Source organism: Octopus sinensis, linkage group LG16 (assembly GCF_006345805.1).
Source record: "Octopus sinensis linkage group LG16, ASM634580v1, whole genome shotgun sequence".
In the NCBI taxonomy this organism is placed as follows: domain Eukaryota; kingdom Metazoa; phylum Mollusca; class Cephalopoda; order Octopoda; family Octopodidae; genus Octopus; species Octopus sinensis.
In genome coordinates, this window is record NC_043012.1 from 27,333,766 (window position 1) to 27,360,372 (window position 26,607).

General features: G+C 35.5%; 1 protein-coding gene across 1 annotated transcript in view; it reads right to left on the minus strand.

Annotated features, from left to right (window-relative positions):
• The window catches only part of LOC115220253 (leucine-rich repeat protein soc-2 homolog), a 220,033-nt gene that overhangs the window by 81,371 nt on the left and 112,055 nt on the right, over window positions 1-26,607 (minus strand). The window contains exons 6-9 of the mRNA XM_029790346.2: window positions 25,080-25,194; window positions 24,862-24,986; window positions 9,174-9,261; window positions 4,694-4,763 (exon numbers count right to left, since the gene is read on the minus strand). Coding sequence (XP_029646206.1) covers window positions 4,694-4,763; window positions 9,174-9,261; window positions 24,862-24,986; window positions 25,080-25,194 — 398 coding nt within the window. The remainder of the gene's footprint in view (window positions 1-4,693; window positions 4,764-9,173; window positions 9,262-24,861; window positions 24,987-25,079; window positions 25,195-26,607) is intronic.

The following is a 26,607-nucleotide window of genomic DNA, read 5'->3' on the forward strand; positions in this document are numbered from 1 at the left end:
TTCAGTAAAGAAGGAGTGAGAGAAAGTAATAGCAATGAGTGAGAGGAAGTGACAAATTCTGTCTGTCTGGGACCCCTGTATCTCAGTTTGCATTTGCTCTTCATAGACATACTACATCTTTTTGGAATCAGGATGATCCCAGGATTGAAAATCTGTCCATTACATCCCTAGCAGGTAAACCTTGGCTGATGATATCAGAAATTAAGGGGGAAATAAATGATATTCGCTTCATTAATTTTATGTCGAGATAAAAACTTGGGTATAAATTGGCTAACATTTGGAATTAAAATTGGGACTGGAGCAATTAATTTTCATCCATCCTTAACCACTGATCAAACACCATTGGGGCATATAATCATTATGGGACCCCTGTATCTCAGTTGCATTTGCTCTTCATAGACATACTACATCTTTTTGGAATCAGGAGATCCCAGGATTGAAAATCTGTCCATTACATCCTAGCAGGTAAACCTTGGCTGATGATATCAGAAATTAAGGGGGAAATAAATGATATTCGCTTCATTAATTTTATGTCGAGATAAAAACTTGGGTATAAATTGGCTAACATTTGGAATTAAAATTGGGACTGGAGCAATTAATTTTCATCCATCCTTAACCACTGATCAAACACCATTGGGGCATATAATCATTATAGACATATTATTGTCATGCTATTCAGCTCTCTATAGTTTTGGGGCACAAGCCTAATTAGCTTTCCACAGGAGCTAGCTTAAAAGTCCACACACTCTTTTAAGCTAGTTTAAAATAAAAACCAGAAAAGCCTAAATTCTACACTTAGTTCATAATATAATTGTCATAATATGATTGTATTCAACAGCTGTTTCAATGGCATTAAATAATTCATAATTATTTATATAATTATGTAATTAAAATACACAATTATTAATTTAAGTGATGTATTGTATTATCAGGAGAGAAAATGGTGATTAGGAAATCATTAATAATATAATACAAAGGAGAAAAAAAATCTGAAGACCAAAAAATATACATAAATATATAGTCTCACAAACATGCATATAAATTGAGATATCCATAATAGAGTATATTTATATGTGTATATTTATTTCTTTACTGCCCACAGGGAACTAAACATAGAGGGGACAAACAAAGACAGACAAAGGGATTTAGTTGATTACATTGACCCCAGTGCATAACTGGTACTTGTTTAATCGACCCTGAAAAGATGGCAAAGTCAACCTCGGCAGAATTTGAACTCAGAATGTAAAGACAGACGAAATACCAATAAGCATTTCGCCCAGCATGCTAATGTTTCTGCCATAGTATTTTCTGTGTCTCAGTTACTAAATTATTACTAGTTCTCAACAACATCATTAAAACAATTAACCAACTTATTATGGTATCAACATTTGAAAATAGGAAATTTTTCATTTCAAAGGAAGTAACTTATTACAAAACATAAACAGGAATATGAATCAAAATTCTGAAGATGTGTCTATTCAGAAAACAAACATTTTTAAAAAAAAATTATTTTTCATAATAAATTATTTTTTAAAAAATGTCATCTGTATATTTAGCTAACTTTCTAGCAATCTCTGTACAGCCATCTATCTCAAATAGTTCAAATAGACTGACAGATAGACATGAGTAGTTATATAGAAAGAGTCCAAAATCACGCAGTAGGAGGGAATAGGGTAAAGAGTAGTACAAGTGAAGGGAGAGGAAAGAAAAGAGTAATCCTTGAAAACATGCTACAATGGATTCTTCTCTGACCCTGTGAACTATCATTTTAAAAATCTAACTTCTAACATCTCAAAGGTGATGAAATCAGCCTTCTCCAACACCTCAATACATTCTCCCATTTTAATGACACCAATACGACTTCCATAGAGCCAGTTTCTCCATTAAAATTTACTATTCTTTGTCATTCCCTAGTGGAATTCATTCTTGAAAATTTAGTAAAAAGTGTTGCTGTACTCCACATAAGTAAAGCATTTAAATATGTCTAGTTCTTGAATCTCCTGGAAAAATCTCTTTGGAACCAGTGGTGTCCTGTCAGATCATACTATCATGAAATGTGATGGAGGTCTCTGATCCACACTATCAAATCAAATGTGCCCCAAGGTTTGGTTTTGTACTTGACATTCTTCCTTCTATAGATATGAATGACCTACTGGACATCACTGCCAACAAATTCCACTCCTATTTGTTTACACCTTGTTGTAGTATTTACAGTGTTTATATCTAACTGCTATCAGAAGAGAAATTCAGTAGTTAATAGTCCCTGTCCAGGTATTTATTTGAGGTTGCATAGAAATGTTTGTTACTATACTTTCAAAGAAATCTTCAAAATATTATACAAAATAACACACCTATCACTTCTGCATACTAAGAGTAAAATATCAAATCTTTGAATTGTTACCAATAATTTAGATGTTTAATAATTTAGATGTTCTTTGATTAGTGAATTTACTTGTTTAGGGAAAAATGGGACAAAAAGTTATGAGCAATAAACTATACAGTTTAGAACCAATATTTGCTGTAGTATCACCATCACTGCTGAGTTTCCAATAGATAAATTTCTCGGGATGCAACCTGATGGATTACATGCTAATGTCAGTCAAATTAACATACAATGAGTAACAAGACATCCAGCTGAGAAACTTGAACTCTTGATCCACTGGCCCTTTTTGACATTATGGATCTTAGCTTCCAACATGTTAGTTTGTACTGTACGTTCTCATGCATGGAAACAGAAGTATTTCTTGTTGATTTGATATGTATATGGCCAAATAAGACAGTTTATCAGTCCACATACACAGAGCCATTTGTCAGAAACTGCTATCAATAAGCACCTAAATTTATCTTGCACATAATTATTTCTATACACTTTGAAAGACTTGTCACATGGTCAAACACATTTTGAAACATATTGTTCACAATTTAACTCTGATACACAACTAATATTACATATATGGCAGTGTCTCAGCATAGCCACAACTCACAGGCTGAAATAGGTAAAATAAAAAGCATATAAAAACACAAATATAGAGTTTGGTTTACTAAAAAGACATTTTAACTGTTCATTTTTTTAAACATTTTCTCTGGACATTCTCTCTGGGCTGGTATGCACATTGCATGTGAGGTGGTATCAAAAAATTCCTAGATTAGTTCTGTAGCATGCTGACAGATGGCAGCAGACAGTTGCATGCGCAGTGAGAGCTAGCAGTGATCTTTATGAAGCAGTGTGCCAAGTGATATCACTGTTTTTACTTCGCAAGTTGTGAAATTTGTGATCATGTATATGCTGTAATCTATAATTTTTGTCATGGACAGGAAGCTGAGACAAAGAGCCAACGTGAAATTAAACTTGGGAAATCTGCTACAGAGACATTGAGCATGTTTTGGCAAGCTTACAGTGATGAGGCAATGGGTTGTATGCAATGTTTCGAGTGGTATGGGTGCTTCAAAACAGCTGCAACTCAATCAAGAGCATGTTCATGGTTTTTTTTTATATCTGCAGTATTGTGCATCAACAATTTGTCCCTCAGAACCAGACCGTCAATCGAGAGTTCTACTGCGATGTTTCCAAAAGTGACCAGATCTGTGGAGCATGAAAAATTGGATTCTTCATGACAACAATGCATCATGTCACTGAGCTCTCCTCACTCATGTATTTCTTACCAAAAACAACACCTGCACCTGCAGACTTCCAAGATGAAAAGGCAGCTCAAAGGTTGTCATTTTAACACCACTGTCAAGATCAAAAGCAAATCAGACTTGCTTATGAAAAACGACTTCCAGGCTGGATTCCAAAAGTGACAGGAAAGCTGGGACTGGTGCATTACTATGCAAGGAGATTATCTTGAAGAGATGATGTTAAAACTTAGGTAATTAAGTTATTTTTTATTAAACATAACTAGTCAGGGAACTTTTTGATACCTCCTTGCAATTTGTAAGCTATAATAAAACGATATCTTTTAATGTTAGAAAAGGCTCATCTCATACACATTTATAAAACACTTCGCTCTTTTCTCACCAACAACAATTACAACAAACTGTATACGTTTACATTTGTAAACTAAAACAAATGCATCACTTACTATAATGATTTTTATGATTCAAATTGATTCTGAATATTTTTTCCTGTTTGGGGCCAATTGATTTTTTTTTTTTTTTTTTGAATTCTTTAATCCCATATTATAGAACACAGAACTCATAGGACTGTTCAAATATACTCATTCTCTAGAATGAAATTAATTCTACTTTGTATATGATGTTTAAATACTTCTAATGGAGCACCCTCATTTTCAATGGTGCAGCTATCACTTTAAGTCAGTTTTAAAGCATATTCCAAATAATTTTTTCAAGACTTCGGTTGCTTTCAACATCTATAATAATCAAACCTTTTGTTACAGTAAACAAAACTATGTATTAGTTCTCTGCTCCAACCAGATGTACAATGGTGACAAGATAATGAAAGGTATAAAACTAACTCACTGATTTTGCAAACAATGCATTCGCATGATGTATACTCTTAAAATGACAGATGAGATTTACTATAATTTGACCTGAAAACAAGCGTCTCTAGGACTGCAGGCTAAAAGCTCATACATTATCATATTAACATGAAAATAGATATACATGACATTAATAAAGCATTGTTACAATAAGTATATATGCATGTAAGTAGAATAAAGAGATTTTTACATACCCAATAGCTCTTGGTAAACTGGTTAATTTATTGGATTGTACAACAAGTCGCTGAAGTTTTCTCAATTGACCTAGAATTTAAAAAAATCATTATTTAACCATAATCATATTAGTTGATTAATGTCAAGAAAAAGTTAATATTTCCTATGTGTTTGCATATTGATATGAAATTGATTTCTGCAGTAGTTGGGAAAACAGAAAAGCAACAATGAATCTTTTGTTGGAGGAGGTACAAACTTAAGAGGTATTAATAAACAGTACAGATCCTGAAAAGGAGAGCAAAAGAAAAAAATTTAAGGAACCCTCTATGAAAATTCAAAGAAGTGAACAAGAGAGCGGAACGTTTATGGAATTTAATAAAAATAGATAGACATAAATACTATGTACAATCCTAACTTTCATTACTAGATAGTTAATTTACACTGGAGAACATGAAGGCAGAGTACAAAACTTAGAATGGGTCTGAATGATAAAAAATGCTCTTCTAAAGATGGGTTTCAAACTTGTTCTTGCAAAAGCTTATTCAATCAACTCTTAAAGTTCTATACTGCAGCTAAACACAACTGTTGCCGCATCCCAAACCAAATAATATCACAATTCAAATCGCATTGTCACTTAGAATTAAGCACCTTCATGTGTGAAACAAAGTTTAGCCTGATTTTAGAAAGAACTCTCAGTCAAAAGACTTCCTGTTTGCATATTGTAAGTTCATTTTTTTTTTTTTTGTATTTGAGTGAGTGACTTTCTCTAGATTTTCTTTCTTCAAGGACAATGGCAGTTAATACATCAAACAATAATTTGATGATATTAGTTACTGAGTTATTTATAAATCTATTTATTAATGGAGTAATCAGAAAATAGCTTGGTCTTGGAGAAAATAATCTAAGTGAAAATTTTAGTGTCATCTGTACACACCATCTATTTAAATGCTATCAGAGTTTATCAGTTCTGAGCGTGAGTGTTCATGCAGTTGATACTGCTACTGAGTGAGGGCATAATTATTGTAATAAGAATAAATAACACTAATTTGTTGGACATTAAAAAAAGCCTTTGAATAGAGGAGATGAAGGCCTATCTTGGAATTCATTGTGCAGCTTCCAAAGCACAGAGATTAAGTGGAGCAGAAATTCAGCTCTGAAGATGAGAAATTGATACCCAGAAATCAATATCTTGTAAACTCATATAAAAACACTTACATGTAATCAGCTTAACTATATTCAACTTATTGGACAGGCAAAAGTGACATGACAACAAATGGAAACTACATTCACAATTTACACCCATAATTATCATAATGTCATCCAAATTCATGAAACAGTTAAATTTTAATGATCTTTTTTCTTCAAATAATTGAATTTCATCAAAATTGCTAGTTTCTGACTGAACTAGAAGTAAGTACCACAGGATCTTAAGAGTGAATGGGACAGAGATAAAAATATTCTATTGTGTAAAGAACACATGAGTATATTTAAGTTCAGAATATAGTACTAGTTGAAGAGGAACATAGGGAATACTGTTCATTAGATGTGCAGTATTGAATTTTAAGAAATGCTGTAAGCATCCTCTTCATTATTTTATATTTGTTTTTCTGTTGCCACAGGCTGGACAGATATTACAGTGTCTCATTTCTTGCATAGGGCCTTTATCTATGAACTGGATTCACAGTTGGAGTCTAGGGTTGCTAGGGATAAAGGTTATCATTGTGATGTAAAGGCTTTAGTTAACAAGTTATAGATGAAAAATCATAACCTCCCATAATTAAGGGAAAAGTTTCATTACCAATGGAGCTAGCAATGGTAAAGTACAATAATAGACTAAAGTGGTTTGGCATAAAGGTAATCACTGTTATGGAGATAGAGTGGAGGAGCTTACAGAGTTAGTTAGGAGGAACAGCTGAGAATGAAGCTGTTTCAATAACATAGGAAGCGGATTTGCTAAGATTCCAGAAGACCTTATCGCAATAGAAGATGAGTAGGGGGTTGGCAGGGTATTTTATACCAGGCAGAGTCTCTGGACATTTATTTCATTGAAAGTAACATATGTTACTTCTAAATATTTATGATTACTATTTCCAAGTAAATATCATTTGCTAGTCTCCTCAGAAATAAAAAAAAGTAATAGAATATTTCTTAGCTTATCTTCATTTGTCAAGCAATATTTATGCCAAATGTCCATAGTGTCACAACTATGGCTTCCTGTTCCTAGTGACCATTCAATGCCATGCTGAGGAGAAATCTAATTAATTTGTCAGAGGTTTTTGCCATACAGTTCAGAGACTGTTGACAACTTCTAACATGTAAGTTGAAAACAAAAAAGAAATATTAGTTAATGTACGCAAGTATGTACACAAGTATGGGTATGCAATGTAATATGAATGGGTGATACATTCAGAGTGAAAAAAATATGAGATGGCAACAGTAGAAATAGATATAAAAGACGTACTCAAGGTAACAGAAGATAACTTTAAAGAAGAAACAGTGAGCAATACTAAGAACTGTTTTGCTAACTGTTAAAAAATATAGCATTCCTTCCGACATATCATCATCATCATCGTTTAGCATCCACTTTCCATGCTAGCATGGGTTGGACAATTTGACTGAGGTCTGGCGAACCAGATGGCTGCACCAGACTCCAATCTGATCTGGTAGAGTTACTACAGCTGGATGCCCTTTCTAACGCCAACCACTCCAAGAGTGTAGTGGGTGCTTTTACGTGCCACTGGTATGAGGGCCAGTCAGGCGGTATTGGCAACAGCCACACTCAAATGGTGCTTTTTATGTGCCACCTGCACAGGAGCCAGTCTAGCGGTACTGGAAATTACCTCACTTGAATGTTTTTACATGTACCACCAGCACAAGTGCCAGTAAGGTGACGCAAGTAACGATCATGCTCAAATGGTACTTTTTATGTGCCATCAGCATGGAGGCCAGCTTGTTGCTCTGGCAACGATCACGCTCGTATGGTGCTCTTAGCGCTTTACTAGCACAGATGCCAGTCATCGAATTTGATTTCGATTTCACTTGCCTCAACAGGTCTTCGCAAGCAGAGTTTAGTGTCCAATGAAGGAAAGGTATGCATAAGTGGGGTGGTTACACCCTTGGCATAGGCCATAAGGTTATGGTCTCACTTGAGCTTGCCGAGTCTTCTCATGCACAGTATATTTAAAAAGGTCACGGTCACTAGTCATTGCCTTGGTGAGGCCCAATATTCAAAGGTCATGCTTCACCACTTCATCCCAGGTCTTCCTGGGTCTATCTCTTCTACAGGTTCCCTCAACCGCTAGGGTGAGGCACTTTTTCACCCAGCTATCCACATCCATTCTCGCCACATGCCCATACCAGCGCAAACATCTCTCTTGCACACCACATTTGATGCTTCTTAGGTCCAACTTTTCTCTCAAGACACTTACACTGTTGAGTATGCACACTGACATTGCACATCCATCAGAGCATATTAGCTTCATTCCTTGTGAGCTTATGCATGTCCTCAGCAGTCATGGCCCATGTTTCACTGCTATGTAGCATGGCTGTTTGTACACATGTGTCAGACAGTCTATCTTTTACTTTGAGCGAGAGGCCCTTTGTCACCAGCAGAGGTAAGAGCTCTCTGAACTTTGTCCAGGCTATTCTTACTCTAGCTGTTACACTTTCAGCACACCCCCCTGCTACTGACTTGGTCACCTAGGTAACAGAAGCTATCGACTACTTCTAGTTTTTCTCCCTGGAATGTGGAGGAAGTTGTTCTCCGCACATTTTCAGTGTTTATTGCTCCTGAGCATCTGCCACATACAAAAACTATCTTCCTAGTTAGCCTTCCTTTGATATTGCTGCACCTCTTATGTGTCCATGGCTTACACTGGGTACATCTTATAGAGTTTCTACCTACACCTTTTCTACAGATCGAGCAGGGCCATCTACCTGAAGGGATTTGTGGTTTGCCTGCCTTCCTACTTATTAGGACTTTGGTTTTCACTAGGTCTAAAGCCCTTCGATTCTAACCCTTGCTTCCACACTTGAAACTTCTCCTCTAGTTCTGGTAGTGACTCAGCAATTAGAGTAAGGCCGTCAGCATAGAGGAGCTCCAAGGGGGCATCCTGTCTTGAGAAGCATCCTGTCTAGAGGAGCATCCAACTTATATAATGAGATATCACTTAAAAGGAAACACCCCAAAATAAATCAAGTTAACAGGCAAAAATTATAAAAGGTATCATGTACAATACACAACAGATGTCTTATTATACAACACACAAGTTTTGGAAAAAAACCCAACTCACTTCCAATTCAAATAGATTTAATGTAATTTAACTTCTAAAGTTTAATAGAGAAACAGTGAGTTACTTTAGTTTTCAGATAACAACTCGTTTTCTGTTTAAATAGAAATGCAAATTTTAAAATCAATAATCAGTTTGAAATTCATTTTAATATTAAATACTTTTTAAATACTTTCAAGTCAAATTACACAGATGAGGAGAAAAAACTTACCAATTTCTTGAGGTAAATTTTCCAGTTTATTTTCTTCTAAATCCAAGACTCTTAACTTTTTCAAGTTACCTATTTTTGCTGGAAGTTTCTACAAAACAAAAAATACAGAAAATTATTGAAGTTCATAATTTATTATTTAAAAAGCAAGAAGTGGCAAATATTTACCAAAATGTATGAAGAATATATAGTGTTACTTTTATTGCTGAAATGATTTTTATCTGAAATAAATCCATTTGAAATCATTAAGCTTACAAAATATTTCTGTGTAATTTTTTCATGAAAGTATTTGTGATTTTCATTAATCAAATTAAATTAAAACAAAGGATCTGAAAATACTTTTGAAATTATAATGAAAATTATAATGTTGGATTCTAAGAAGAAATTGTGGAGCAAATGACAAATATATGGGTTTTAGTCATGTTCTTCTTAAATATACAGATATATACAAAGGTTGGACAAAATAATGGAAACACCTAGCATCATAACTTTGAAATATCTATAAAACTGTCAAAAGCTTGTTTATTATTAGTGTTGTTTAATATGTTTTGCTAAAATTGCTGCTTCTTTTCAGATATCAGAAAAAGGTATTTAAAATTCATTAAAATGACAGATCTGTTGGACTCTCAAAGAGGTCAAATTGTTGGTACTCATACAATTCAAACTTTGTACGAGTCCATACCTCATAGAATTCAAGCTTTAATTACTGCCAAATTTTAAGGTGTTTCTATTATTTTGTCCAACCCCTGTATATGCAGAGAATATAATAGTTGAAATTAGTAAAAACTTTCAAGTGAAGTACAGATAACATCAGAGAAACCACTGAAATTCTCAGCACAGCAGTATAGGTCAACAAATACAACTAGACAAATGCACACCACTTTTAACATGATAGGCTTCAGAATCAACAATAAAACAAATCAAAATTTTTATAGACTTTGTACATTCAAGCTTCTTAGAAGGTTTCAGTGTAAAGGAAGGCTGAAATTAAAAGTCAAACTTTTGGTAAATTCAATGCTTAGAATAAAACTCCAAATTAACAAAATGTCTATGCTTGGTAGAAGGTAAAACAGTTAAATTAAGTCTCTTGATAATTCTATGATTAGCTATGAAGTCAATCCTTGGCTAGAAAGTTCTGTAGTTTTAAAGACATGATGTGCAGGCTGTGTGGTAGGTAGATTGTTTACCAACCACATGGTTAAAGGTTCAGTACCACTGTGTGGCACCTTGGGCAAGTGTCTTCTACTATAGCCTCGGGCCGACCAAAACCTTGTGAGTGGATTTGGTAGACAGAAACTGATAGAAGCCCGTTGTATATATGTATATATATATATATATATATATATATATATATATGTTTGTATGTCTGTGCTTGTCCCCCCAACATCGCTTGACAACCAATGCTAGTGTATTTACATCCCTGTAACTTAGCAGTTCGGCAAAAGAGACCGATAGAATAAGTAGTAGGCTTACAAAGAATAAGTCCTGGGGTAGATTTGTTTGACTAAAGGTCGTGGTCCTGCATGGCCGCAGTCAAATGACTGAAACAAATAAAATATATATATATATATAATCTGTATAAGAATATTTAAATGGATCAATGAATTATCTTTTGTTTACCGTTAACATAGAAAATTCAATAAACAGTTACCAGGGTAGCAAAATTCACGCAAAATTCACCTATTCAAAGGTAGCAATCCCATGTTAATGTGCAGTAATTTGTGTATTATAAGTAAATAAATGGAGTTGAATGAAGATGTTAAAAGAATTTTAATAACATCTTTGTTCAACACCATTTATTTACTTTATATATATATATATATATATATATATATATATTTATATATACACACACACATATCCTCCTCCTCCTTATCATCATCATTTAACATCCATTTTCCATGCTGCATAGGCTGGACAGCTTTCACAAGAGCTGGCAAAACCAGGGACCACACCAGGTACCATAGTCTGTTTTTATTTGGTTTATACAGCTGGATGCCTTTCCTAAGATCAACCACTTTACAGTGTACAGGGTGGTTTTTGTGGCACTAGCACCAGTGCTTTTTATGTGACACCAGAACCAATGCCAATGCTTTTTATGTGGCACCTTGATTTCAGGATATCAATTTTGAGTGGAGGGCAGGTCTTCTTGAGCACAGCAATGCACCACATATCTCAGTCCTCTGTCATCTCCTTTGTAAACCTCAGCATTCTGATATGGCTTCAATATTTTCTCATGTCTTCCTCACTCTCCCTCTTCCACAACTTCCTTTTACTTTGAGTGATCATTACTTCTTTATGCAATTGTCCTCAACCATCCACATCACATGACTAGTGCAGTGACTTCTCTTGCACACTGCATATAATTTCTCTTATGGTGAACTTTTCTCTCAATACAGTAGTGTCTTTTACACATGTGCACTGACATTGCACATCCAGTGGTGCATACCAGCTTCATTCTTCTCTAATCTTCACATGTTCACTGCATTCAAAGCCCATATCTCACTACCATGTAGCATTGTAATCTGTACACATGCATCTTACAATCTTCGCCAAGCTGAACTTTCTCCATCCTATTCTTATTTTAGCAATTATAGTTTCTGTATATATTCCTCCACTGCTAATTAGGTCACCTAGGTAGCAAAAATTATCTACAACTTCCAGAGAGTCTCTGGAACATTTGAGGAAATCAGTTTCCCCATGTATCTGTAGACTTTATGCCTCTTGTACATCTTCCACATACAAACACTACTTTCTCTGTTAATCTTCCTAATTATTCCACTGCACATCTTGTGTCTATAGCTTGCAGTAGGTACACCGAATGGAATTTCTGCCAACGCCCTTCCAACAAACTGAGCAGGGCCAATTGGAATGGTCCTACCTGATTTCTTGCTTAATAGGACCTTGGATTTTGCTAAGTTAACTGTAAGACCCTTTGACTCCAGGTTTTGTTTCCACATCAGGAATTCCTTTTCTAATTCTGTTACAGATTCTGATATGAGGGCAAAGTCATCAGCATCTAGTAGTTCTTCTGGCTTTCCAGTCTTAAATTTGTCTGTTATGGCCTGGAGGATGATGATGAATGGGAGAGGGGCTGAGGACTGAGCCTTGGTTGACTCTTACCTTACTAACACTAACATCTACCACTAGCTTCCTCAGAGACAACCATATCACAGATGTAAAAACAATAACATTAGGAATAAACACAAAAATTGAAATTCCTAATGCATCTTACCTGTTTGATTTGTTACTAAAATTATCCCAGATGGCAAAAGAAATTCTGCCACTTTTCAAGATGAGGTATCATTAATTTGAATTAATTAAAATACATGTATAATCGGTACAAGATTTTATTCTTTCGGTAAATATTTCGTACCTCGGTGTGAACTAATTTTTTCCACAGTTTTTTTTCGGGTGAATTCAACATATCTGACCTCCAAACCCATCGCAAGCCACCTTTTTCAGGAAAAGAAAGGTGGGCAGGGTGGTGGGGACCTCGAAGCTTCCCACCAAGGGAGTTTTGTTTCATGGGTCCTTTTTTCTTTTCTAAGTTATTTTGCATGCTTTCAATGAATGTGACATTGAAATCATGTGTAAATGGTTCCTTTTCCAAAAAAGGAAAGGTTTAGCTGCTATTTCTAGCATGCCCTGCTACCAGGTAACAGCTATTTGCATTCACATTGAAATATTTGAGTTCACACCGAAGTATTTACCAACTATTTTCTTTCCATTTATTTTTTCCCCTTTATGAAAGTCAATATTTTCTCTGTTGACATCCTTAACAGCAAGGTCATGGATCAAGTGGAAAGACATCAATCACTGTTATCTTTTGACAGGACAAAAAAAATTTCCTGCTGTCTTTGCAAGCAACAAGCAGGTAGATTTGGGTTCAAATCCAAGCAGGGCCAAACGAGGTCCTACAAGTTAATTATAATAATAAGTGGCATACATAGCGGGGTTGAAAGAACAACACGTACAATATTAAATATGCTAAGACAATCTGAAAACAATAGAAACTTTTAAATGTTTACTGGTTTTTATGAAATTTTTGCATTAACAGACTTGAGTTAATGGAACCTAAATGTAATGGAAGTTAATTAGTCTGATAATGATTTTCAAAGTTATCTTAAAAGTCAAATCATTAATGAAAATGTTAACTTCATTAATTGATGATTAGCAAACTTATGCCCAGCTCTGATTTTCGGCACCCTCTCATATATTTTGATGCAACATCATATGGTCAGTTATGCAAGACATGCAACACCTATGAGATTATGCAATGCATCATTCATTACATAATAACTCCAAATCATTAGGCAACCACATGTAGGACAATATTTGATATGTCAGTAAAACCAGCAGGTTCAGCAGCATATGAAAACACAACAGATCAAGATAGAAGTGGGCAGGAGAATAATCAGGCAATCAGAAACTGTAGGCTGTGAAGGGAAGACAAATATCCAAAGCTGAATCCTCAAATGAGAAGAATGGTAGGAGATATCATAATAGAAGAAAACTTGAATAGCATATTTTATCTTTGACTACAAATCTACTGCTACCACCCAGAATCAGAAACAGGCAGTACAAATTCCTTATCAGAGAGATCAGCACCAAATTTAAAATTGACCCCCTCAATTCTTTGAAGTAATTGGCAGACAATAGTAAAGGGCAATGTAGCAAATTATATTTATAGTTTTGTGTAGTGTTATTATGACAGCGAAATGTATGGATAGATAAGAATGTACTGTCAATTTACATTCATAAAATTAATATGCACAAATGTCTATAGTTCAATTACAGTAAAATAAATATAATGAATACAATGGAGTTAGTTAAGAGTATATATAGTTAATTAGAGTATAGATAAATTATATCAAGGATTAATGTACACAGATATAAGAACTTGTTAAGGTTATCGTATAAGAGATGCAGTGAAATTGCAGGTATGTTAACAGATAAGGTTGCTTTCATGTGTGGCAGATGCGCAGGAACAATAAGCATTAAGAGCATGAGGTACTTAGACTATCTCAAATGCCCAGCAGGCTCTCTAGAGATAGTAGATAGTTTCTGCTACTTAGGTGACCAAATTAATAACTGGTGAATGCTTTGAAAATATTGTTTCTAGAATAAGAATAGATTGGAGGCAGTTCAGAGAGCTATTACCTCTGTTGGCAAAAAAAAAGGATTCTCTCTTAAGAGTGAAAGGCAGATTGCATGATGTTTGTGTGCAAACAGCTATACTACATGCTAGTGAGACATGGGCTATGGATGCAGAGGACATGCATAGAGTGGAGAGGAATAAAGGCAGTATGCTCCATTGGATTTGCAACAACAGTGCGCATGACTAACAAAGTGCAACTGTGTTAAGAGAAAAGTTAGGCATGAGAAGTATCAAATGTGGTATGCAGGGAAGGAGAATGTGTTGGTTTGGACATGTGATGAATATGAGTAAAGACAGCTGTATATGGAAGTGCCTGTCACTAAAAGTAGGTGGTGCCTGTGGAAGAGGGGGACCCAGGAAGACATGGGATGAAGTGGTGAGGACTGATCTTAGGATGTTAGGGCTCAAGGAAGAAATGACAATGGACTGAGATGTTTGGCGATATGAAGTTCTAGAGAAGACCCAGCTACATCAGCAAAGCTGAGTGCTAGAAGTGTTGTTTTTCACACACTTTTTACCCAAAGAAACTGAACTACATCTCTTCTAAACTGCATCTTTCTCTTCCTCACATTTCCTCTTCATAAACTACGATTATCTCCCACTCCTCTTTCCTGCCCTCACTACCCTGCTCACTGTAACGTTGCTTTCTACAGCAGCATACTTGTTTCTGCCCTTGTTCTTGATCACTCTCTCACAACTTCTCTTTTTTTCCCCTTTGACTACATAACCAAGTATCTCCTTTACATCAGCACACCTGTTTTTGCCTCTCTGTCACACTAACCTTTTATCATCTGACACAAGTTCTCCTCAAATGGCCCGGCCCCTCTCAGAATTCTGGTGCCACGTAAAAAGCATCCAATCTACACTGTAAAGCAGTTGGCATTCGAAAGGGCATCCAGCTGTAAAAATCATGTCAAAACTAACCTTGCCCGTGATATTGCCAAGTAAAAAGCATTGAGTCCACTCTGCAGAGTGGTTGGTGTTAGGAAGGGCATCCAGCCATGAAAACCCTGCCAAAACAGACACAGTAACCTGGAGTAGTCTTCTACATGGCTGGCTACTGTCAACTGTTCTAACTATGCATGCATGGAAGACGGACATTAAACAGTGATGATGATGACAATCTATAGAAATTATAACCAGCACTGACTTTTGTTATGATGTTTTGTATCCGAGATGTCAGATGTAAACAAACAATGAGATCGAAGATGAAAAATGAGTAATGAGTCCATATGCCATATTACAGGAGTTTTGCTCTTTCATCAGTACCCGTCTAACCTCTTTCTCATCCATGAACACATTGCTTAAATAACCACTTAATACAGCAGTGTAGTGTTATTAGATATACAACTTTTACATCATCATCATCATCATCGTTTGACGTCCGTTCTCCATGCTAGCATGGGTTTGACGGTTTGACCGGGGATCTGGGAAGCCAGAAGGCTGCACCAGGTTCCAGTCTTATCTGGCAATGTTTCTACAGCTGGATGCCCTTCCTAATGCCAACCACTCTGTGAGTGTAGTGGGTGCTTTTTACGTGCCACCTGCACAGGTGCCAGGCGAGGATTGGTGCATTTTACATATTGAACACATTCTGAAAATCTGGTGCAAAATATGGCATATACACCCATTACCCATTTTTCATCTTCAGTTATATATGCTTTCACTACACCTGTTAGTCTCTATCTACTCTTATGCATTTGTGACCTTCTTTCTTTTATTGTGTCCTGTATTCTTTGCAGGCTTTCCACTCATAGTCTACCTTACCTTCTTTTTGATGATGGAACTGGTAACTACTAACATCCTTAATTTTTCTCTCTAAAGATGGAATACTTGGCTTTTATATAAAAATCTTTACTCAATGAGATACAGCTATAAGAGACTTTATGGACAACTTTTCAATCCCTTATTTACTCCGCAATTATGTTTGAATCATAAATTACATACTCTAAAGTGATACCACATGTTCATTCCTTCTATTATATACATACAATCTAGCTGTCCTTTCACACAGAATTTCATCTATCTTTAAACCACGAGCCTGAAGTGACTTTATATATAAGGGAAATATTATTATGTATGTATATCAGAAAAAATATATATAAGTCGAAACAATTTGTTGGCCTTTTATGGTTTTTTTAAAAAATAATTGTTTGTTATATGTCCATACCTTGTAGAATTCAAGCTGTAATTACTGCCAAAAGTGGTCCTACCTTCATATTAAAATCAATTTGTTTGAAATTTTAAGGTGTTTCCATTATTTTGTTCAACTCCTGTATATATAGGATTCAACCAATGTCAAATACATTTTGCACCTGACGAACTCAGATTTGGCTCAAATTGTTTTTGATAATATCTCTATATGCATTAGAAACACATGCACGATTTAAAAATCTAATTGCTAAGAGTTTCAAACATATTCCCCACCAAATTTTGAGGGCTACACCCCTTGTGGAACACGAATGTTAATTTATACAGATTTTGGTGCTGAATATCTTTAAAACATATCATGGTATTTTACTGAAGTTGGCTACCTTGGGTAATCTGATCCCAGCCTGTCAGAACCTGTTATTAGAATTGCTCTCTCTTACTGCATTTTCAAGTTATTGGCCTTTCAAATATGAAGCTTTTCATGGACGGAAATAAATAAAAAATAATCAACATTCAAGGATCCCCCATGAGGCCAAAATGTCTAATACAAGCAAACTTCTGCTGAGTTTCTTCAATTTGAAGACTGAGCTGTCCATGATAAAAGTATTGACAATGTACAAGGCATAGCATAATATTTAGAGGCCACTGGAAATGGTTACAAGTGAAAAAAATTACTTTTTTGACAAGTTCACCATGTGGACAATTAAACAAGGGATTGAAACTTGTTCTCTAAGAATGCATGTATCTAAACTTTGTTCGTTCAAAATTTCAACATGTTTCCTCATCTCCTTCATAGTTAACTTGGTTTTCAAATAATAGCATTTTTTAGCAAATACACTTTTGTTATATGGAAAATTATTGGATGAAGTGGACTGGCACGCACACGGTGTCCCCTAATACATTCAAGCATACACTCCTTCATTATTTATAATGAATTTCATACCCACTAGCGAATTTGCACACACATATTTGGCATTTGTGCGCAACAGTCCTCTAAATTCAAAATATTAACACGTATCAATATATGAATATATGGTAATTATTTTGCATTCAATTTTACCATATAATTTGGCAACTTTGAATATGAATTTAGAAGAGGCACCACTGCACATTATTAACCCTTGTGCCAGAAAGTTGGTCACGGAAACACTATCGAAACCTTTGATGTAAATGATCAAATGGAGTGGAAATCACAGCAACTGAGGAAAGTGAAGGGTAATTTGATTGATCCTGACCCAAAGAAGGGTGGGCGAGTACTTGCTTCTGATGTCATGGAACGGATAATATGATTCCATGAGGCAGAGGAATATTTGCTTGTTTGCCCAGGTAAGAAGGAATTTGTTACTGTAAAGGAGAACAGAGTAAAGGTCCACCAGCAAAAACAGCTATTGCTTGTGAATCTGCATGAACTTTTTTATGGAATACAGGAAGAAGTACCCTGCAGATAAGGTAGGTTTTTCAAAATTTTGTGACATGCAACTAAAATGGTGAGTTTCAATAACTGCTTTAGGAATGCACTTAATATGTGTCTATGAGCAACACCAAAATGCAAAACTTATAGCCACTGCCATTCCCGGTAGTCACAACTACAAAAAGTTATTTGGCAAAATGGCCTGTTCCATGAACAGTTGTATAGCTCCTGTGAATCATATCCTGGGAAGATTGCCTTTGAACAACATTTGTTAGACATATTTTCTTCACATGATTCTGACTCCAATAATTTAGTAACACGCAAACAGTAGGCACATGTGGAGTGGACAACCCTCTTATGCCTAACTACTCCAGTGAATGATTTTATTCAAACTGCTGCCAGCGTATTTGATTCTCTGCAACAGCATCATTTCATAGCAAAGGCTCAATCTAGTTTCCTTAGTCATCAGAAAGATAGTCTGACATCAAACAAAGCAATAGTATTGTTGGACTTTGTAAAAAATTATAGTTTTGTAGTGCAGGACAAGGTGCAAGGGTTTTATTGGAACAATGCCCAAGCAACTATTCCCCCATTTGTTATCTACTATTAAGACCAGTGGAAACCTGCAATGCACTTCAATCTGTGTCACATCAGACTGCTTGACATAGGACACCACTACAGTGCATACCTTTATTACGAGAGTGATATCACATACAAAAAAAGAACTTCCATTCATGAAGAAGCTCCTGTACTTCAATGATGGCTCAGCTGGCCAATACAAGAACTGCAAAAACCTAACAAATCTCTCTCATTATGAGAATGATCATGGGCTAGAGGTAGAGTGGTATGGTGAAATGTTTAGCTGTCAAAGCAAGCCTACAAGCAACAACAGAAGGACATATTCTCATGGTTTCCAAGATGTATGACTGAGCATATGCAAGTATTCCAGGAATAAAGTTCTTTTACATACTAGCTGCCGATGTCCAAAACGAAAACTTGCCTGCACAATTCAGCAATGCAGTGAAACTAATTGGCACACAATCCCATCACTGCTTTATTCCTTTTTCAAGAATTGAACTGCTAATGAAAAGAATATCAGCTGATGACCATTTCACTCTTCTAAGTGAAGAGCAGCTAGCATCTGAGTTAGATATGTCAAAGTTACAGCCCTGAAAATATGTTGTATTGGTACATTAGTTGTACTGTTGAATGCTCAAATGAAAACCACGATGTATTAATCAATTTCATGCACCAATTAATTGCAGGACTTCTATCATAACCTTCTTTGGTCTGTAGCAATGCTTATTAGGTGCCCTTACAGAACATTATCTGCTTACTTTCAGCACCCGAGAAGCAGGGACTGGTTTTATAAGCTTGCCCCTGAGGATGCTGCTCTCATCCAGAAGAGATTGTCATAATTTATATCTTGTTTACTGTCAAAAATACCTAAGTATTATAATTGTCTATTAATATTGTTACGGACCACCTGCCGTCGCTTGCCCGAACGGGAAAGTTCGCCACGGAAATTCGGAGAGGAGAGAGAGACAACAACAACAGCAGCAGGAAGAAGAGACACAGAGATACAGCGGAAGGCAATTGGCTTACATTTAACAACTAGTTTATATGACTATTACAACATCAAGTACATTTAAAGATAACACATGCAAGAAACAGGTATACAACAGGTAAATACAAGCAAGTAACAGAATCAACACATCACAGCATTTAACCCTTTCGTTACTATATTTCTGACCAAATTACACCCCTTATGTGTTTCAATTAATTTCTAACGTAATCATAAATTTAGTCTGGTTTCATTAAACAACTATAACTTTTTTATTTATCGATATATCAATCTGATTTTTGGAAGATAATTTAATGAAATATTCTCAACCAATTCTATACTATAATTTTTGTCACAAAGTTACTCTAATTGCAGGTAGATACAGGTAAATTCCACAAAATATAAAATTATTAAAATTTTGTTCAAACATCGCTATAGAAAATGGGTTATTAGCTAATATTCAATTGGGTATATAACAAAATTTTACGATAGAATTTGTTATTCTGGGTAACTTTCTGATACCCATAATAATATTTATGGCAAAATAGTCTTAATTACATTTAAGGTTGAGGGAAACCACTAACTATCGTTTCTTTTGCTTTGTTTACGTTTAGCGTAACGGTTCGTCTCCGCTGTAATGATTTCAAATAGGCTCATTCGAAAAAGTAAAAAGAAATAGTCTAAGGCTTTACTCTCCTGGGAAAGTCTGTGGCTTGGTCCAGTTTCTTCAGAAAAATCACCGAAAGAAACAGTTTTTAAATTTTCACTCCATTCAGGTGCCAATCCGTTTTCTTTATCGCTATCGGAGATCTCAGATTCACTGTTTTCACTTTCGGAAAATGAAACATCAGATTCATTATCAAATACCACATGCTTTTTTTTTTCAGTCATAGAGTTAGATTTATGAAGGTCTTCAGTAGAAAATCCTTCGAATTCTGACTCACTGCTTGATATAATGAAATTCGTATCCATTTTTTGTCAGAATTACAAATTTTGAAAACACAATAGGAACAAATTTCGGAAAAAAATCTCCCAAAATTCACGGAATTAAAATTACACTTCGATTATTGTACAAAACTGTAGTTGAACTGTTTACGAAGTATAATACGTGTTTTCACGAATGTAACTGAAGAGATTTGCTCTGATATTCTCATTTAAATATGAATAGGTAAATTCGGGCGGCTTTGGGCGGTTTGGTAACGAAAGGGTTAAACTGTCCGGTAACAATTAAACAACAACTCAATACATCATACAGGTATACCACAGATCAAAGCATTTCAAGAGTACACGTCCGGAGACAACAGCTCTGTTTCAAATCACATTAAAGTTACAGTTCAAAGGACATTAAAGGCCTATACAGTTCAATGTTCATTACACAGTTCTCTTTCCAATAACTCTGTACACAATGTCTTTACACAGTTCACATTGCTCTTTTCACTGTCTCATTTCTTTTCAACAGTCTCTTTACATCGATTCTTTTTCCTTCTTTTTCTTCACATATCAATATACAATTCACGTACCTTAGTTCCTACAAGAATAGCCAGTGTCTCATATTGCACCTCATCTCTCTCAGTACTGCTAACTCCAACCTGCTAAACGCTTGCCTTGAATTCCAAATCCTCGCTCCTAAATCCAACTGCTCGCCTTGACGACCAAATACCGACTGCCAAAAACCTCTTGCTCTGTCACTACCCTCAATCTCTCTCCTAGCTCTAATACTCCCTCTATCGCCGCTCAGATTCCTTAATCTGTCTGTCCTCATCGACGCTGTCACTGTCACTCTCTCTCTCTCCCAGCTCTGCAATACCATCTGTCTGTCCTCCTCTAGAACGAACTTTCCCTGACCGGCAAAAGGGTAGGGGTCCTTCCAAAAGCCATTACTCTTTCGTGAATCCGACAGAACAATCGGTTTACCCCAAAAGTAGGTCACAAGAAGTACTGTACCCGCTGAACCACAACAATATAAGTTTTTGTTAACATGTAATCAATACATTGTAAATCAATAAAATTTCAAATTGTAATTAAAAGTTACTTGAACTAAGTTTTTCTTTAATGCTATAAGCATTTCAGTATAAAAACAACATTATTTAAAAATACTGAGAATGTTTTATATGTACAATAAGATCTTTGTTACCAAATAGGCTTATATCTACACTTTTACTGATCTTGTGTGATCATGAAAACTATAGAGGTTCTCTCAGAGAATTGTATGATTTAGCTAAAAAGCATATATTTGAAAAAATTAACTATGAAGGTCATGAGAAAATATGTTGAAAGTTTGAATGAGTAAAGTTTAGATACATGCATTCTTGGAGAACAATTTTTATTCCCTTGTTTAATTGCCTACATGGTGAGCTTGTGAGTCACATATTGTCAAAAAAATGACTTTTTTTCACCCGGAACCATATTCAGAGGCCTCTAAATATTATGTTATGCCTTGTATATTTGTCAATATTCTTATCATGGAAAGCTCAGTCCCCAAATTGAAGAAACTCAGCAGAGGTTTGCTTGTATTAGACATCTTGGGCTCATGGGGGATCCTCAAATGTTAATTTTTTAAAATTTCCACTCATGAAAAGGTTCATATTTGAAAGGTCAATAACTTGTAAATGCACAAAGATAGAGGAATTCTGATAACAGATTCTGCCAGGCTGGGTTCAGATTACCCAGGGTAGCCAATTTCAGTTAAATACCATGATATGTTTTAAAGATAGTCAGCACCAAAATCTGTATAACTTGACATTCACACTCCATGAGGGATGTGGCCCTCAAATTTTGGTTGAGCACATGTTTGAAACCCTCAAGAGGTTGAACCCGAAAAGTATGCATGTATTCCTTATGCATATAGAGGTATTGGCAATAAAATTTGAGCCAAATCTGAGTTGGTCACATGTACAGGTCTGGTTGAGTTCATATGGAATATATATATATATATATCCTCCTAAAAGAAGCTGATAAGGGAGGGGCAATAGTAATTATGGACAAGAACTACTATAGAGATAAAATATTGGAAATGTTAACAAACCAAACCTACTACAAGGAAGAACCAAGACACTCAGAAAAAAACAATAATGAATAAAATTAGAAGATTAATCAATGAATTCCAAGATGTCATCACAGACAAGGAGAAAGATTATATATGTAACTCTGTAATCAAAGAGAGCAATATCTACGGATTACCCCAAATCCACAAAGTGCCATAAATAAGCAGAAGAACCAGTACGTAAAAATACTAAGGCCTGCTGACCTCAAATTAAGACCAACAGTTGCTGGACCTCAAGCACCATCACAACAACTAAGTCATTTTTTTAGATATACACCTAAAACCTTTGTGCCCTTTAATACCCAGTTATGGCATAGATTTCATCCAACACATCCCTCCCATTGTTGCAGAAGGTACTATACTCACAAGTTTTGATGTCACCAATCTCTATACTAATATATCTCACACTTTAGGCCTCGAAGCAATAAAACACTGGGTAGAGAAACAGAGAGGACGGATAAATGAATGCTTCAAGACTGACTTCATCACCAAGGCCACATGCCTAGTACTAGAAGAAAATACCTTTAGATTCGACAGTAAAAAATATCGACATATAAAGGGCACAGCTATGGATACATGGTTTGCACCCTCATATGCAATCTTAGTTATGGGATACTTGGAAGAAAAGCTTTATGAGGAAGTAGAAAAAACTTTTGATCAGGAGTACAAGAAATCATCGTCGTCGTCATCATCATCATCATTTAACGTTCGTTTTCTATGCTAGCATGGGTTGGACGGTTCGACCGGGGTCTGGGAAGCCAGGAGGCTACACCAGGCTCCAGTCTGATTTGGCAGTGTTTCTACAGCTGGATGCCCTTCCTAATGTCAACCACTCTGTGAGTGTAGTGGAAATGCTTCCTTGATGGTTGCTTCATATTCTGAGATAAATTGAATGAAGATCTAAATATATTTAACAATATACTGAACACACTTCACCCATCCATCAAATTCATGACAGAATCCATTTGCAATGAACTACCATTCCTAGATATCCACATAAAAATACAGAACTCCAAAGTCACAACAGACTTAATTTACAAAAGAAATGACACACACCAATATTTAAATCTCTACTCTTGTCATCCATCACACATCAAAAGAAAAATCCCATACAGCATGGCAAGATGCATTTGTGCTATAGTGATTGACCCCAAAATATGTGAAATCTAACTCAACAAACTCAAAGGCTTCCTCACAATGCAGAAATGCCCCTTAGGATTAATTAATGAGGGAATTAAAAAGGCGATGAAACTGAACTACGGACACCTAAGGAAAAAGTTAATGAAAATATGATTCTATTCCTTAATACACACAGCCCTGGAATAACCAACATCTTTCTTGCCATAAAATTGAACTTATCTATACACCTACAAAGCCCCAAAATGAAAAATCTGATTGAAAAACACATCTTATGGAATAGCAGACACCAACCAAAAAATCTTAAAAAACACCTCACAAGGGTAGAATTCAAATCAGAAAATGAATCAGAATTTTTAGTAAAAGAATGTGGAACATGCAACAACATGAACGACTTCAAATACTTGGAAAGTGCAGTTCTATATTTAAGAGATGAGGAATTACATACATTATTTACAGTTGACAGATATTTGTCCTCGTCTTGTTCGTTGTTAACACAATGTTTTGGCTGATATACACTCCAGCCTTCATCAGGTGTTTTGGGGAAATTTCATACCTGTGTTCTCATTCCTAAGGTATTTTTTATGTTATTATTATTATTGTTATTATTATTCAGGTCACTGCCTGGAATCGAACTCAGGATCTAGGGGTTAGTAGTCTGCACTCTTAACCACTACACCATATGAACAGGAGATAAACAGAAAGCAAACACAGTATGATACTCAAATATTTGCTGGTATATTTTAACAGTTATGCTTCCTGTTCATTTCTGACATTTACATTTAATACAGAAATATTTTCATGCAACAAAATTAGCTTACTGAAAAAGATATTTAACTTAAGTATCATAAAATATAAAAATATTTTGTTATGAATACTTTTTCATGTCTTTGAAAGTATATAACAGATCAATTTAGAAAACAGAAATATGACAGTCTATACACTTCTTGCTGTATTCAACTAACTTTTTTGCAAAAAAATTATATTCAGTGGTAACTGAATGACCTTTACTCATGATGTACATTCAAAATTATTATCTAATGAGAAAAAGCATTTTCTCCCATTACAAACATGATAAATCTACCATAGCATTAATATGTGATGTGGGTTCTACTTGTACTTGATATTCACTTTCCTTTTACATTTTGCTAATTTTTGTGTATGTACATATGCTCATAGTTAACATAGATAAATATATTAAGTGATTCATAAGAGGTTACTTACCCGAAGGAGGTTATTACTGAGTGTGAGAACCTCAAGCTTTTGTAGATCTTGAATATCTTCAGGAATCTTGGATAGTTGATTTGTACCTAGATTTAACTCTACCATATTTAACCAAGTTCCAATGTCTGAATATGCAGAAAGAATAAAACAATTTAATTTTAAAATACCATTAATTAATAAAATAAATATTAAGAATAAATTGTGATTATAAAACTTACCCAAAGGTAATGATGTTAACTGATTGTCTTTCATATTGAGCTTTGTCAAATATTGGGCCCGAGAAAATATACCATAAGGAATTTTGTTTATTTGATTCTGTTCCAGGTTGATTGACTAAAATAAAAAAAATGATTATGTTATAATAATGAATAAAAACGTATTTGAAACAAATTAAATATTTCTATAGACACTGTTATAGTAATTGCAGCAGCTTAGGTGGTAGACTTAATCCATCACCTAGTTTAAACATACCACTTGGTTCTTGGGTGCATTTACTAAAGTTAACTCTTTCCATACACAGAGTCAAGTTCATAAGTGTTTTGTGAGTAAAAATCAGTATGATGAAGATGCTATATCTCACTAAGGAACTGAAAAGGACCGGCAATACGCAGTACTACAGAAGATCTGTCCACCTGCAATAAAACATCCTCTCACACAAGGGTAGTGTTTAAGAAGCATAGCAGAATCATTAGCACACTAGGCAAAGTGCTTAATCGCATTTTGCCCAACTTCACATTCTGAGTTCAAATTCCATTGAGGTTGAGTTTGCCTTTCATCCTTTTAGAGATAATAAAGTAAGTACCAGTTGGGATTGATGTAACTGACTTATCCACCCCCCTGAAATTGCTGGCCTTGTAACAAAATTTGAAACCAATATATGTGTGTGTGCGCGTGTATGCTCCACATGCCAGAATCACAGACGCTCAGAAGGACTACTCCTATGAATCTCTTCTGAGAACTACCTCAATGATGAAAGACAACGACATTCTTATCATAGTAAGGGACTTCAATGAATATATTGGACAACACTCTGATGGATTTTGGGGCGCACATAATGGCCATAGCTTTGGCTCCAGAAATGAGGAAGAGACGAAACTGCTGGAGTTTTGCGATGCCCATGACTTACAGGTCTGTAACACTAACCATCTGATCATTTATCAATCTGGGGGACACACCAGCCAGATTGATTACATCCTTACAAAACACAGGGATAGATATATGCTCATAAATGCAAAATCCTTCCCAGGAGAAGAATGTACAACTCAGCATAAGCTTAAAACCAAAACTATCCCGAGATGTAAGCCAATATGAAAAAGGAGGCTGTGGAAGCTGAAAGATCCTTCAAATGGGCAGAGAATTAGAGATGTCCTCAATGAGGCTTATGATGAGAAGGAGGGAGAGAGAGACATATGATACAGAAGACAACTGGAGGTTCCTAAGGGATCATCTACTAAGGGCAACAGACCAAATCTATGGTTGGAGCAAAGTTCCTGCCAGACCAAGAGTGACATGGTGGTGGAACAGTGATGTTGACAGGGACATAAAAGAGAAAAGATGGAGTGGCGATAGAGAATCTTATCAGAAAGCTAAAAAGGAGGCTAGACATCAAGTCTATCTAGCTAGAGTAGAAACAGAAAAGAAGAGATTTGCCAAATTCCTACAGCAGAGATTTGAAGTGTTCCAGATTGTCAGACAATGTGTCAGTGATAATCAGGATATTGTAGGAGATCAATGTGTATGGACAGA